Source organism: Schistocerca serialis, chromosome 4 (assembly GCF_023864345.2).
Source record: "Schistocerca serialis cubense isolate TAMUIC-IGC-003099 chromosome 4, iqSchSeri2.2, whole genome shotgun sequence".
Classification (NCBI taxonomy): Eukaryota; Metazoa; Arthropoda; class Insecta; order Orthoptera; family Acrididae; genus Schistocerca; species Schistocerca serialis.
In genome coordinates, this window is record NC_064641.1 from 111766755 (window position 1) to 111783122 (window position 16368).

At 36.8% G+C, this 16368-nt stretch overlaps 1 protein-coding gene across 1 annotated transcript in view; it reads left to right on the forward strand.

The window, feature by feature from the left end:
* LOC126475105 (neprilysin-4-like) overlaps window positions 1–16368 on the forward strand; it is a 138462-nt gene that overhangs the window by 104234 nt on the left and 17860 nt on the right. The window contains exons 16-17 of the mRNA XM_050102684.1: window positions 13182–13249; window positions 13664–13812. Coding sequence (XP_049958641.1) covers window positions 13182–13249; window positions 13664–13812 — 217 coding nt within the window. The remainder of the gene's footprint in view (window positions 1–13181; window positions 13250–13663; window positions 13813–16368) is intronic.

Below are 16368 nucleotides of genomic sequence, written 5' to 3' on the forward strand. Positions count from 1 at the left end.
TGTACATGTGCACTTCTCCATTTAGATGATTGTACTGCTTGTATTTTAGCATCAGCTGAACAGTTTTATAAATATATAGTGATGGGAGTGTTAGTAGTTTCTTAATTTTAAAAATTGCTTTACAAGACTCATTATATCTAAGCTTACACACGATCCTAACTGCCTTTTTTTGAAGGATGAATACCCTATTTACGTGCCTGGCAGCAGCACATCTCCATACTTTAAGTAACATATTAAGCTATCTGTGTAACCAGTCGTTTATCAGTGGAATATTTCCCGAATGGCTGAAATATGCTGAAGTTAAGCCACTGTTTAAGAAGGGAGATAAAGAAATAGCATCAAATTTCCGTCCAATTTGACTGTTGCCAGCATTCTCAAAAATTTTCGAAAAAGTAATGTACAGTCGTCTTTATAACCATCTTATCTCAAATAACATACTGTCAAAGTCACAGTTTGGATTTCTAAAAGGTTCTGATATTGAGAAGGCTATCTACACTTACAGTGAAAATGTACTTAATTCATTAGACAAAAAATTGCAGGCAACTGGTATATTTTGTGATCTGTCAAAGGCATTTGACTGTGTAAATCACAATATCCTTTTAAGTAAACTAGAATATTATAGTGTAACAGGAAATGCTGCAAAATGGTTCAAATCTTATATCTCTGGCAGGAAACAAAGGGTGTTATTAGGAAAGAGACATGTATCAAGCTATCAGGCATCATCCAACTGGGAACTAATTACATGTGGGGTCCCACAAGGTTCCATTTTGGGGCCCTTACTTTTTCTTGTGTATATCAATGACCTTTCATCAGTAACATTACCAGATGCCAAGTTTGTTTTGTTTGCTGATGATACAAACATTGCAATAAATAGCAAATCAAGTGTAGTCTTAGAAAGATCAGCCAATAAAATATTTGTAGACATTAATCACTGGTTCCTAGCCAATTCTTTGTCACTAAACTTTGAAAAAAACACACTACATGCAGTTCAGAACTTGTAAGGGGTGTCCCAAGAGTATATGTCTAACATATGATGACAAGAAGATAGAAGAAGTGGACGGTGTTAAATTCTTGGGATTACAGCTTGATAATAAATTCAACTGGGAGGAGCACACCACAGAACTGCTGAAGCGTCTTAACAAATCTCTGTTTGCAATGCGAATTTTGTCAGACATAGGGGATATAAAAATGAAAAAGCTGGCATACTATGCTTACTTTCATTCCATAATGTCATATGGGATTATTTTCTGGGGTAATTCATCAAGCCAAGCTAAAGTTTTCCGGGCACAAAAACGTGCAGTAAGAATTATATGTGGTGTGAACTCAAGAACATCCTGCAGAAGCCTGTTTAGGGAACTAGGGATACTAACTACAGCTTCCCAATATATTTATTCCTTAATGAAATTTGTCATTAAAAATATATCACTTTTTCAAACCAACAGCTCAATTCATGGAATCAATACTAGAAATAAGAATAATCTTCACAAGGATTTAAAGTCACTTAGTCTTGTACAAAAAGGTGTGCATTATTCAGGAACACACATTTTCAATAACTTGCCAGCAGCCATAAAAAGCTTAACAACCAATGAAATTCAGTTTAAGAGAAGCCTAAAGGATTTATTGGTGGCCAACTCCTTCTACTCCATTGATGAATTTCTGAGGAAAACCAACTGATTTGTATATAAGTACAACATAACTTCTGCACAATTTCAGTGCAGTAATGTGTTCACTGAAAATTTGTGTGTGTGTGTGTGTGTGTGTGTGTGTAAGTATAATCTAACTTCTGCACCATTTCAGTGCAGTAATGTGTTCATTGTAAATAAGTATTACAGTAGTTGTATTACATGTTTCTTACCTTATAAATAAATATAAAACTTTTTTATTTTAAATTCAGTGCAATAGTATTTGTAAAATGACTCTTAGTGTTCATTAAAAAATGACGATCATTCCACTTGGGACCTGTGGAATGGTACATTAGCTTATTTGTTTTAGTTTAAATATTTGTCATGTATTGTTGTTTTTCTGACATGTTCCACATCCTGGAGGACCTCCTCACTACGGATCAATTGGAATGAAAGTAAATCTAATCTAATCTAATCTATGTGAGGTATGGATACACTAAAGCATTGTAGATTATACTCATTTGCTCATATTTAAGAAATTGTGATTGTCCACATTGCATAAATTGATTTGCTAAGTTTTTGGCATAAGAAATCAATATGATGCTCCCAAGAGAGATGCTGATCTAACATTATGCCAAGGAAGGAAGTTTTATCTTTCAATTTTATTTCTGAACCATCATCAGACACAACACTCCATTGCATTTCATCTTGTTTGTGGTGTATTTGAAATTCCATTGGATTTGTTTTATTGATGTTTAAGCCTAAGTGATTGTTTTGGAAGTAGTTCTTCAATACAAATAAGACATCAGAACAATTTTGGGCCAAATCATTCTCATTGGTTCCCCAGTTAACAATGGATGTGTCATCCGCATAGTTAAGTATCTTGTTGTTGTGCTCTGTGGGCAGATCATTAACATATAGTATGAACAATAAAGGACCCAGAACTGACCCTTGGGGCACACCATATTTTACTATAGCTGGACTGGAGCTGTACTTCTTAATAACATGCCCACTTTGTGTGTGACTTGCATTACCTGATACCTGTCTTGTAGGTATGCCTCCATGAGACTTTTGGCTATTCCTCTAATACCATAAGTTTCCAGTTTCTCAAGTAGCAGCTCATGAGATACTGTGTCAAATGCATGCAATAAATCGAGGAACAAACATGCCACCCTTTCTTTTTCATCTAATTTCATAAGTATCGTATCTACTACATCACATATGGCAGATGATGTTGAACAGCCTTTCCTAAAACCATGTTGGGTTTCTTGTAGCACTTTTTCTTTGACAAGAAAGTTTTCTAACCACAGTGAAATAATCTTTTCTAATACTTTGCTTAGGATTGGAATTAAGCTAATGGGACAGTAGTTTTAGACTTTGTCGATACTACCTTTTTCGTGCAGTTACTTGACTATTGTATATTTTAATTCAGATGGAAACACATCTTTATTCAAACTTTCATTGAAGAGGTGGACCAGAACATGTATGAGTGAACGTTTGCATCATTTTAATATAGTGGAGGAGATTTCTTCCCATCCCGTAGAGAATTTGTTTTGCATTTTATTTATTGTTCCCTCTACTACAGTTGTATCTGTTTCATACATAAACACTGATTTTTGTACCTGGTAAGGAGTTCTGTAGTCATCAGTGTCAGAGGTTACACACATGTTACCTGAATTTATAAAGTGGGTATTATAAACATTGTTGACCATATATGGATCTGAAATATTTACATTATCAGTCGTTAGTTGGATATTGTTGACACTAGGCTTTGGTTTTCTGCTGATTCTCTCATTTACACAGTTCCATACTGATTTGCTTATGTTATCTGAGGTAGCAATTTTTTGCTGTATAGTTTCCTTTGTGTATACATTCAGTGCTTGTTTATAGGCTTTTCGACATGTTTGGCAGTTGTCTCCAGTTGATGTGTCCTGGAACTCTTTATATAATTTCCAAGCAATAAACATTTTCTTCTTCAGCTGTTTTACTTCTGAAGGAAGTCTTATATGGTTTTGAGTATATTTCTTTTTGAAAGTAACTGTGCATGTTACATTGAAATGGGCAAAGAAAGTGTTATAAAAGTTATTCCATTTGTCTGCAACATTTTCTGCACAATATATGTCATTTCATGTCTCATACTGCAATGCAGACCCCAACTTCTCTAAACATTTTTCATTTGTACATCTTATTTCAATCATATGTACTTTGTGAATATTCAGTATTTCCTTTGTCTGGCAAAGATGATCAGAGAAGTGTAGGTTTATTATGTCAACTCTGCAGTTATCTAAGTTGGTGTAGAAGTGATTCTCAGTCCAGTAGGCCCAACAGAGCTCCTAAATACCATTAACTCATTGAAAAGTAATTATTCAACTGGTACTGATGATATTCCAGATTATATTATGAAAATAACATCAAGACAAATACTCTCTCCTTTATTAGACATATGCAATTCTTATTTATCGTGTGGTGTCTTCCCACAGAAACTGAAAATGGCAAAAGTAATACCCTATATAAAAAAAGGTGATTAGCAATGTATGGGTAACTATAGGCCTGTGTCTCTACTGTCAGGGTTTCTGAAAATTTTTGAAAAAGTTTTCCTCTCACAACTAACTACATTCTTCAACTAGAATAATATTATTTATGGATGTAAACATGGCTTCAGACCACAGTGATCAACTGAAACAACCACTTTCAACCTGATAAACTATGTCTTAAATGCAGTGGACAACCACAGAAATATCTCAGGTTTATTCCTGGACCTAACAAAAGCTTTTCGTGTGATTGATCATTCTGTGCTCCCGAGGAAGCTTGAATGGTATGGTGTAAGTGGTGTACCAAATCAGTGGATTAAATCACATTTGGAATATTGTTCTCAGGTAACTGAAATTAAGTTCATAGAAGGAAATGAAGTTCAGGTACATATTTCAGAACCATGTGGACTAAGTCATGGTGTTCCGCGGGGCTCTACTTTTGGTCCCCTTCTTTTTTTGGTATACATTAATGATTTCCCATTACATGTTAGGGATTCTGAACCTGTACTGTTTGCAGATGACACTAGTCTGTTGATTGAAGGAAATATAGAAGAAAATATCAGTGCATCTGAACAAGACATTACAAAAGAAGTGTCTGAGTAGTTTACCAGAAACAGGTAAATAGTTAATCCCCAAAAAATGATACTCCATAATTTCCACACAGATCAAAATAAAAATGCAGCACATCCCTAATTTGTGCAAATAAACAAATCATTAGTGCTATCAATGAAACAAGATTTCTTGGGATTCGTATCCAGGAAAATCTTAAATGGAGCACTTTATATCACACCCCTAAATTCAAAACTACCAAAAATCAGACATGTAGTAAGTATTCTTTGCAACAGTACTAGTGCAGAAATGGCTAGGGCTGTATACGTTGCTTGTGTACATTCAATACTGAAGTACGGTATCATTTTCTGGGGAAATGTACACCAGGCCGTAACAGTTTTCAGGAAAAAAGGCAATTATAAGAATAATGAAACAAGTGAGCAGCAGAAAACCATGCAAACCTTTCTTTAAAGATCTAAAGATCTTACCCCTTCCCTGCGTTTATATACTGGAAGTAGTCATGCATGTCAAAAAAAGTATACTGAGAAAAGAAAACCTTTTCCTCAAAACAAAAGTGTCCAAGATTGCAGTACCAGGTCAGACAGCGACATACATGATAATGATTGTAACACCACACTATGCCAAAAAGGTGTAATCATGTAGGAAAAAACTATACAACAGATTACCAAGATGTATAAAATCTCCTCCTGAACGACAGAGCTTTAAAAAGTCTGTGACAGCTTACCTTTTGAAAAACTGCTACTTTTCAATTTCACAGTACCTCATGCAAGAAAAAATGTAATTTGTATCTTTAATTGGAGAAATAAGTTAAAAATATACAGTATTTTAAAAAATTGTAATTATTAGATCTAGTTTGTTATCAAAATTTAAATAATGTATGTTTGATGTTTGAAAAACCAATACACAAGAAACTGACCCATTTGAATTCTCAAGATCAAATTTGAATAAAAATTTGCTCTGCCAGGCACACATTGAGTACTTAGATAACAGAGTAAGCAGCTTTGAATTTTGCAGTGCAAATATTATTAACTATAATTGACATGGACACTCACAAAGTGTCATATATAATACAATTTGAAGTCTTATTAGGTTGGTATTGCATTTTGTGGAAACTCTGTTGCCCACTGTTTAGAAACTGACAAATATTAGCTCTCCTATCGTTCTATATTTATAAAATTACTATCCTTTTGTATATCGAATAGGAATTAATGAGTCATATTATTTTGTTCACAGACACAACACAAGACAAAGGAAAGTTTGTGTGTCCCACCCACTGCCTCAAACAGCACGCTCAGGCTCCTCAATAAATAAATGCAGTTGCAATTAGGTCCACTGAAAAGAGAGCTACATGAGGCACTGACACCATTAAAATACTCTTCCTCAGTGGACAACTTTAAATACCTTGGCATAATGACAGTGCCTAGCCTTCACATCTGTAACTCTATGACATACACTAGAGAAAATCTAGAAAAATTCAACATGAGATATGATCTATATGTACACAATACCAGAAACACTTGTTGAATTTTCCTTCCTCAACCACAGTTTGTGCATTATTTTATATGTGGTGTATTTTGTTTCGAACAACTCTGAAAGAACGGGCATCATTTTAATCCTACAGCCACTATTGATCAAGACACAAAGGACTCAAAGACATTGGCTGCCAGTGGGCACTGATTTAAACCAATGGGGCAACTTGAAAATTTGTGCTGGACTGGGATTCGAACCCAGATCTCCTGCTTACTAGGCAGATGTGCTGACCACTAGGCCATCCGGACACACAGCTTCAAGGACTACACTAGCATGCCTCCTATAAGATCCAAATTCTCAATTTATACCACACACTACTGATGTATTTCCCCTGCTCATTACCCTCATTACACGTGGCATCTTGCCAATTCCTGTAAGAGTTTAAGCTGTTTCGGGCATAATTATGGAGATGATGGCTGATGATCCCCTCAGTGCAGATGCACATAATGCTTTAACTTTTGCAGGAATCGGCAAGATACTGTGAGTAGAGAGGCTGATGAGCAGGGGCACTACATCAAAAATATGTGGTACAAGTTGAGAATTTTGGCCTAATGGGAGTTGTGGTATGGTAATCCAGGCAGTTGCGATGACCACTGTGTCCAGAAGGTGTAGTGGTCAGTGCATCTGCATAATAAGTAGGAGACCCAGATTTGAATCCTGCTCCGGTATAAATTTTCCACTTGCCCTGTTAATACAAATCAGTGCCCACCGGCAGCAAATGTCTTTTAATTCCTTTGTATCTTATGTATTATTCGATTTATTTTCACTGGGTTCACTCATTCGACATGAGCGTCCTAAAATATTCACTGCCCTGGTCCTGGTGCCACTACATTATAATCTAAAATCATCAGCACAAAGTGTTGCCACAGGGAGAATGAATACCTAAAGATGCTCACATCTGGTAAGTGAAACTGGTCAAAATAATTCAAATAATGTGCAACCTGTGGCAGCTCTGTGTACAGTCGTGAACAAAACGAACGAGACCCCTCGCCGTTTCGTTATGCTGATCCGCACAGCTTTAAAGTCTGCTACACAGCATAACAGGCAAGGCGACGAAGTGCTATCAACATACTATGCGCAGGCGTGAAATTGAAAAACTATCCAAACTTTGTCACACTGTTTTCAATCATATGTAAGACTATATTAATGCTGATTAGTGTATTAAACACAACTCAGCAAATATAAGATATAAGTGAAAGAAGAAACGCTAATTAGTATGAACTGTACTAATAAAAATGAATTTTAGCTTATCCAGATAACATAACTGTTTTAGTAAGACAAAGTACCCCAGGTCGTTACGAATTAGCAAAATATTATGCGCATTCGGCCGCGAAACGGTCTGTGTCAATGTTCAGACGAGTCATACTGGATTACCATTGCTGACCTACCATGAAAGTGTGCAAATTTAGCAATGCGTGAAGATTCATAACGAAATTCAGTTAAAAATCATTCAGTGCCACACTTAAGTCAGTTCAATTATTGACACAAGCGGAAAAGGTAGGCAGTAACAACTATGAAATTCTACAAGATTTTCATATTTACATCCACAGGGCGCCGGTACAGAATAAAGGCAGCAATAAAACGTATTGGCGGCGCGAGAATTTCTTAAAATTTCTTTACTGATAGTCTAGCTGCCTCCATCAAGATTAGAACCGAAAATAAACCAGACCTCCCTTGCAGTAGCAAACACCTTTCACTACGCTAGCAGAGAAACCAGGAAAACAGCCCTCTATTATTACCCAGACATGAATAAGCTGGCAATTTTGCAATGAAAATGTCAAAATGATCTTCAGTTTCTGTTGCATAGAGCTTTCTGGACTCAAAAAATGAATTTTCTACCTTTATGTCACCGTTTATGTGACAATCATTCGGGATGTTTATCGAAAGAACAAATACTGTTATTAGCGAGTAAATTTAGTAGGATAATTCTGCACCAGCCCAGGAAATAAATGGCTACATAGCTGCCAAACGTATTCTACAATGTTTAGAATTTTCCATTAGACTCGCCACAGCCAGAAAACGTTCATTAGCCGAAGTGTTTCTTAGGCTAGCTAGCAGTGGGAATTCCCTCACTTCTAAAACGCTGTGGCATTAATACTAGGATCTGAATTACCACGTGTATAGGCAAATGGATTTTATTTGCATTCCTGTAAACGTGATTTGGATCTAAAGGGTAGCTACGAGTAATATGCTGATGTATCGACTGCAACTAGAACATTTCAAATAAGGGTAGGGAGAATTATTTATGCGGCCCTCGTCTTCAGTAACTGTCGTAGCTATTTTCGTTGTTAGGATTTCGTCACCTAAATCGGTAGAAATGAAACCCTACTAGTCTCACTTTCTTGACCGTTTACCTGTCTACCCAATCCTTAAAACCTGTTTACCTCGAGAACAGGTAGACATAATAAGCGGAAATGTATCGCACTCCCTGCAGTATACTGTCCCTTGGTGGCGTAAAAAAGTGAGCTTCTATGTCGACGCAATCTTAAGATACGGCCGTTTATGTAAAGAAAATTTACGCGTAAGGTCAAAAAATGGCTCTAAGACCTATGCGACCAAACTGCTTAGGTCATCAGTCCCCTAGACGTAGAACTACTTAAACCTACCGAACCTTACAACACACATCCATGCCCGGAGAAGGATTCGAACTGACGCCGCAAGCAGCCGCGCGGTCCGCGATGTGACGCAGTTGAACGCTCGGCTAACCCGCGCCGGCAAGCTACTAATTTTACTCGCTAATAACAGTATTTTGTTCTTTCGATAAACATCCCGAATGATTGTCAGATAAGCAGTGACATAAAGGTAGAAAATTCATTTTTTGAGTCCAGAAAGCTCTATGCAACGGAAACTGAAGATCATTTTGACATTTTCATTGCGAAATTTCCGGCTTATTCATGTCTCGGGTAATAATAGAGGGCTGTTTTCCTGGTTTGTCTGCTAGCGTAGCGAAGGGTGTTTGCTACTGCAAGGGAGGTCTGGTTTATTTTCGGTTCTAATCTTGATGGAGGCAGCTAGACTATCAGTAAAGAAATTTTAAGAAATTCTCGCGCCGCCAATACGTTTTATTGCTGCCTTTATTCTGTACCGGCGTCCTGTGGATGTAAATGTGAAAATCTTGTAGAATTTCATAGTTGTTACTGCCTACTTTTTCCGCTTGTGTCAATAATTGAACTGACTTAAGTGTGGCAGTGAATGATTTTTAACTGAATTTCGTTATGAATCTTCACGCATTGCTAAATTTGCACACTTTCATGGTGAGTCAGCAACGGTAATCCAGTATGACTCGTCTGAACGTTGACACAGACCGTTTCGCGGCCGAATGCGCATAATATTTTGCTAATTCGTAACGACCTGGGGTACTTTGTCTTACTAAAACAGTTATGTTATCTGGATAAGCTAAAATTCATTTTTATTAGTACAGTTCATACTAATTAGCGTTTCTTCTTTCACTTATATCTTATATTTACGAGTTGTGTTTAACACTACAGTGAGCATTTAATATGCACACATGATTGAAAACAGTGTGACAAAGTTAGTATACACATATGAAGATGGTATCGGACGTGTCCGAAAGAACAGTTACCATCGACGACCATGCAGCTCGTTAGAATGAAATTACAATGAAATGAGTACCCTTAGCTGCATACAGGCGTTAATATAAGTCAACCGTTCCGTTTGACTTATATTAAGGCCTGTATGCAGCTAAGGGTATTCATTTCATTGTAAAGTTCGGATAGTTTTTCAATTTCACGCCTGCGCATAGTATGTTGGTAGCACTTTGTCGCCTTGCCTGTTATGCTGTGTACCAGACTTTAAAGCTGTGTGGATCAGCATAACGAAAAGGCGAGGGGTCTCGCTCGTTTTGTCCATGACTGTACATAGCATTCTCCTTTATTATGGAATTTGTGGAGCACAGTGTGTGAATACATGAACACTCAAGGGCACCTGCTATTTATGATTATTGATTCATCTGCCAGGTCATTGGGGTGTCCCACTTCAATCTTTCTGGAAGAAAATCCTGATAAATACACATTCTGTAGCAGTAATGTGTAACATAAATGTAGTTGACAGCAAAGAGGTTCACAAAGTAACCATATTAGCTTCATCTTAGAAGTTAACTTTATTTTTTTTTTAATTTGTTGTCCCCACTTTTTATTGGATATTATAATTTTACTTTAGACTGACACTTCTTTTCATTACCCTGTGATATGCGAAAAGACTATAAGAAAAACAGAATGCTCCATTTTAATTTGGTATGATGAGCCTACATGAAAAATAAGTTCATAAACGTTTATAGAACTGTACTTTTTCAAAAGTGCACATGGGCGGCATTAGTTTTATCCAATGTGTGCCACAGGGATATTTCATGACAGATTCTTCACATAACATAATCTTGTTAAAGGCCTAGAGTTTTTAACTATGTGTGGTTTTTGTATGCACACTAAGTGTTCCAAAGCTGTACAAAGCTACAATCATTTTGCTGAAACCAGAGAACAATCTTTCTGTGGAAGTTTTTAATAAGGTTGTTGTGAATTGCTGTAGTGTGCAGACAAAGGCTTATTCAGTCAAATACTAGTAGCCTTTATCAAAGCCACATTATCTGCAAAGTCTGTTTGTGCAAATGTCTAGTAAAGACAATTCTGATGGTCTCCACTTTTAAAAGAGTACAGTTCCATAAAAGTTCTTTTTTTGTGTAGAATCACAATATGCAATTAAAATGTGGTTACTATTTAAAAATTTAGCTGTTCCCATTCCCACCCATTGCAGCACCATCTAGTATGAAACCAGTACAGTTATCTTGTGACCCCTTCCATCTGCAATATGTTTAATATGAAATACCTTTTTGTGGGATATATGGCATGTCTGGGAAGTCAACATACTCCTAGGTCAAAATAGTGTATATTGGAATAATTGCATATAAAAAATATGTATCCAGTGGATCTGTATGACATCATTACGCCATACACAGAGTTCTATGCATCTACATGTCCTCCTTGATATCTTGTTGAACATCTCAGAAACTATGCTTTGAAAGAATTCCTCAACACATTTTAGGAATTATTCATTAATTGCACTTCATTCATTAATGTTGTACTGATATTGAGCCGCGTGGGACTTAATTTTTCCACATAATGAGCTGTTGAGCTCTGTAAAGTCTGGGCTTCATGGTGCCCATTTCAAGGGGACTGGAGAGTGTAAAACTCTTGAGTGAGTCACAGTATTTAGAAATTATGCCAATAACACATAGCAGGTGTCTCACTGCTCTGTGTCACAATCAGATAATTTATTGACAAACATTGATCTAAATCCCTTTATACAATACTGACAACAATACTTTTCATTGGATTCAAAGCAAGGATAATGGCAAAGCAATTATTTATTTTCCCAATGATACATAGTCAGGAGGGTATGGGGTCTTTTCAGAGAACCTGCATCTTTCTCAAGGATTTTTTCATTTTTCCCCCAAAGATTAAAGTGAGACTCTCTACATCTACATATACATTCATACTCACATATACATTCATACTCTGCAAGCCACCTGATGGTGTGTGGCAGAGGGTGTGTGGCAGAGGGTTCTTTGAGTACCTCTATCAGTTCTCCCTTCTATTCCAGTCTCGTAATGTTCATGGAAAGAGAGATTGTTGGTATGCCTCTGTGTGGGCTCTAATCTCTCTGATTTTATCCTCATGGTCTCTTCGTGAGATATACATAGGAGGAAGCAATATACTGCTTGACTCCTCGGTGAAGGTATGTTCTCAAAACTTCAACAAAAGCCCGTACTGAGCTACTGAGCGTCTCTCCTGCAGAGTCTTCCACTGGGGTTTATCTATCATCTCCGTAATGCTTTCGCGATTACTAAATGATCCTGTAATGAAGCGTGCTGCTCTCCATTGGATCTTCTCTATCTCTTCTATCAACCTTATCTGGTACGGATCCCACACTGGTGAGTAATATTCAAGTATTGAATGGTTTTTGCATTTAAAGCCCACATTGCTCACTGCCGTGAACAGAAACTGGCAGTACACACTGACTGTAAGCCTTCCTTCCCAGACACAATGGAAGCTCAATTTTTAAAATATGGTTTTGTTTACTGGAGCCACTTTTAATCTGCTACTTGCTGTTACCTACATCTGCACTTGCATATCAGTGGTTTTGTTATGATGAGGGATTGTGAGTAAGTAAGCTGTTGTATGTGCAATAATGTTAGCTGCTTTCATGTGTCTGCCTGTTCCATTAATAACAGCTGGGGATGTGCCACAAAACAGAAATTAAGTCTAAGTTGTTGCTGGGTATGTGTTCAGTTTCTATAATCTGTTTACCAGTGGTTGCCAGCCTTCATTTACTTCCATTGTTCATGACACAGCATTTCTTTTGCAACATACTGATATGTAGACAGATTCTTTTTGGGGGAAAAAAACTTTGTTTTTATAAAAATGCAACTATTTCTGTAAGGACTTCAAATGATGTTAGACACAAATATCGACTGAAGATACCATTTGAGGAATGCAGTTTTACCTCCTTCAAATATTTATACTTCAGATGAATGAAGTAAGTAGCAAATTTAAATCACCATACCAACACTCAGGTGTTCATATACCCACCCACCAAACTTCACCACTTTCTAAAACTTATTGTTTCAGCCATCCAAAGCTAGGAGTCATTCCATTTCATTAAAAACCCAACTCAGCTCCTGTTGTCTTTCAGTGACAACTGATAGGTCATCAGTGATGTGTGTCATTCTGATTTTCTATCCATGATAAATGACCTGCACACTGAGGCAGTTCTTTACTTCCCTCATTGCCTTCTAAATGTAGAACTGAAACTTAACAATTCATATTAATTTTACAACAAATGAAACTAATCAATTTAAATTACTTATATATAATTGCATAAAAAATGTAAATCAATAAATAATTATTTTTTACAGAGCTCTGAACTATGGAAGCATTGGTGTTGTCATAGGACATGAGATCACACACGGTTTTGATGATGTTGGTAAGTTACATAGTACGTTAAGAGGATGTCCTTAATGTTTATATTGGTTTAGCTTCTAGTCACTGATATTAACATTTTTATTTCATAATTGCATAATAAGTATTTTATGTAATATTCCACATGTATTTATGATTGTGTAAAGGTCTTGACTATTTGTATGAGGTAACTGTGACAGATGCAAAGTTATTTGTTTCTTGGCACCTACAAAGACCTGTGGAGAAAAATTTTCTTCTTCATGAAAAGTACCTGGGAGATTCATGATCTTGCAGTAATATTACCAATAACTTGTTCATAGTCTCTAATTTAAGTTGTGCATGCTAATGATACTCTACAATACGAACAGACCAAATTAGACATTCTGGTTAAATAATTAGAAATAATTATTAAATTTCTTCAAATGATTTAATTCTGCAGGTCGCCAGAGTGATAAATATGGAAATCTTGCACAATGGTGGACAGAGGCTACAATACAGACATATATAAAAAAGTCACAGTGCTTCATGGATCAGTATGATGCCTACCGTGTGCCTGAGCTAGATGACTTGCTCCATACCATCGTTCGGGTACGTGGGAAGGAAATCATTTCCATTAATTGCATTACTGCAGTTCTGCAGTAGTGTGAAGCTTTATAATCTTGAAACTCTTTTTCTTTACAAAGAATCTGATATGTGAGGTGCTTCCAGGTGTTCTGCCAAGTTGATGTTTCCATTTTATGCACATTATTTCAGTAAACAACACAGCCATCTTCTTCAGGTGCTGTGAGTTTTGCTGTTGTGTGTACTGACTGGCTGGACTTCAGTCAGACTATGAACTACTGTTGGCCTCATGCTGCTATGTGTAGCCAGGTTCAATTCATGATGCCCACTACACTCTTTGATGCTCTTTTGTTTCTTGGAAGCACAAATTCTGTCAGCATTTTCTAGATGTGTGGGACACGATGGCTGGTGCAGTCTTAAAAAATTCCTGAAGCCAATTACTCCCTTTGATGCTCTTTTGTTTTTTGTGGCTTGCACAGATGTTCCATGAAACTCCAAGTTCTTAGCATTTTCCATATACAGTGGCTGTAATGGCCAGACCCCAAGCATTATTTAAATTGAAACCTCATCCCTGTTTATTAAGTTTTCTGAAACCTTTATTTTGATAGACTCCTTAATTATTATATTTGAGGGAATGATGGCCAATAATTGATTTGTTTGGTTGTTTTAGTTGGATGTATCTCTCCTTGACTGTTCTGACAGTCTGCTTGACATAAGACATACCACATTCACATGGAATGTGATACACACTTGGCTTTTGGAGATATAGATCATTTTTGACATTACAAAAATGCTTTTTATCTTAGCAGAAGGGAGTGAAAGACAATGGATGCCATCTTCCTTAGGAGACTACTGACCTTTCTGGATACTGGTCCAGTGTAAGACAGATAAGTGATTTTTGGATTCTCTTCCTTAACCCCAATCTCAACCACTTTCTCAGTTTATTAAGATATCACCAGCAATCACAGCGACCAAATCTGCATAGCACTGAGGAAATCTGCATTTTGTGGAATATTAGTGAAACCACTGAAAAACAAAAGAGTGTCAAAGGACATAGCTGGTGTCAGGAATTGATCGTGGCTATACACAGTGACATTAAACCAGATAGCTGTGTCGATCATCAAAATATGGTGCATAAAATGGAAACAAAAACTTGTCAGAACATCTAGAAGCACACCATTTATTCATCATGCTGAGAAAACCTGAGATTTCACATAACTTCGTTCATACACAAGTTGGATAAGGTCCACCAGAAGAGAGTCAACTTCTCAGTACAGTGAGCTTTCTAATTAGGTGTTCAGATGAACAAGTTGCACCTATGTTTGCTAAAAACAAGCATCATACCAAAACACTGAGGGCAACTTTGACCAGGCCCAAGCTGGCGGAGGTGGCAGTCAAGTGTGTGTGAGGGTACTTGCTTGTGTGAATGAATGTGTGTGTGTTTCCTTTTCTGACAAAGGATGTGGCTGGCAGCTAATTTGCAAGTGTCTTTCAGTAGTGCCAGCTTGTAACTTAATTGTGTCATCTTTACATTAAGTAACAATCTACCTTTTCCTTACATTGTTGGAAATGATAATGTAGTATTAGTTAACTGCTGGAGTAACTATGGAAAGATTCCAGAACTAGTCTTACTTATAAATAGTAATAATGATCATGTAGTGCTAGAAACAAAAAGCTGGCTGAAAGAAGAAGTGAATAACACAAAAAATTCATTTCTAATGGGACTTTGTATCACAATGATGGGGTGGACACTGGTCGTGAAAGTTTGTTTATAGCCATAAATCTCTTATCTAAACATATTATAAAACTGTTTGTGTGTATGTGTGTTCCACTTATCCTCCTAAACCACTGGACCAATTTCAACCACACTTGGTACACATATACCTCACTGTCAGGCAACAATTGCTGTTGGGATAAGGACCACCTACCCATCAAAGGGGTGGGGATGGGGCTGGAAAAGATGCATAGCCCATGATGTGCGAATTTCCAGATTTTACTCACCCAGTAATTAAGAATGAGAGCACTTAGTGACTTTCTACAAACTTTGTCTGTAATTTCAAACCTTTAAAAAAAATTTTCCAACTGACAGCCTCTACAAAATGATGAAAAAAAAAAATGGTTTATCACCTATTACTCTTCTGCTGTTCATTCAGTAAAAGTACAGCATGAGGCATGACATCATAAGTCATTACTTCTTTACTACCAACTGTATTTGTGACACATTTTGTAGATAGTATCCTTATACACCACTGATTATAACTGAAAAATTATATCATTTTACAATATATAGTTCATGAGATATGACATGATAAACAATGCCACCCATGAAAAACTGCCACTTCATGCACGACATGTAAATTTATTGTTTCTGTGCTACTAACTCTATTCACAATAAATTTTTCAGACAACATCCACAAATATTGCTGAATGTACCTATGATACCTATTGTACGACACGTAGTTAAGGAGATGTGGCATCATAAACAGAGAGATGAATGAAAAACTGCTGCATCATGCAGACAGTATCCACATATGCTGCTGAATGTACCCACAAATCATAGCAATGATGACACATAGTTCAGGA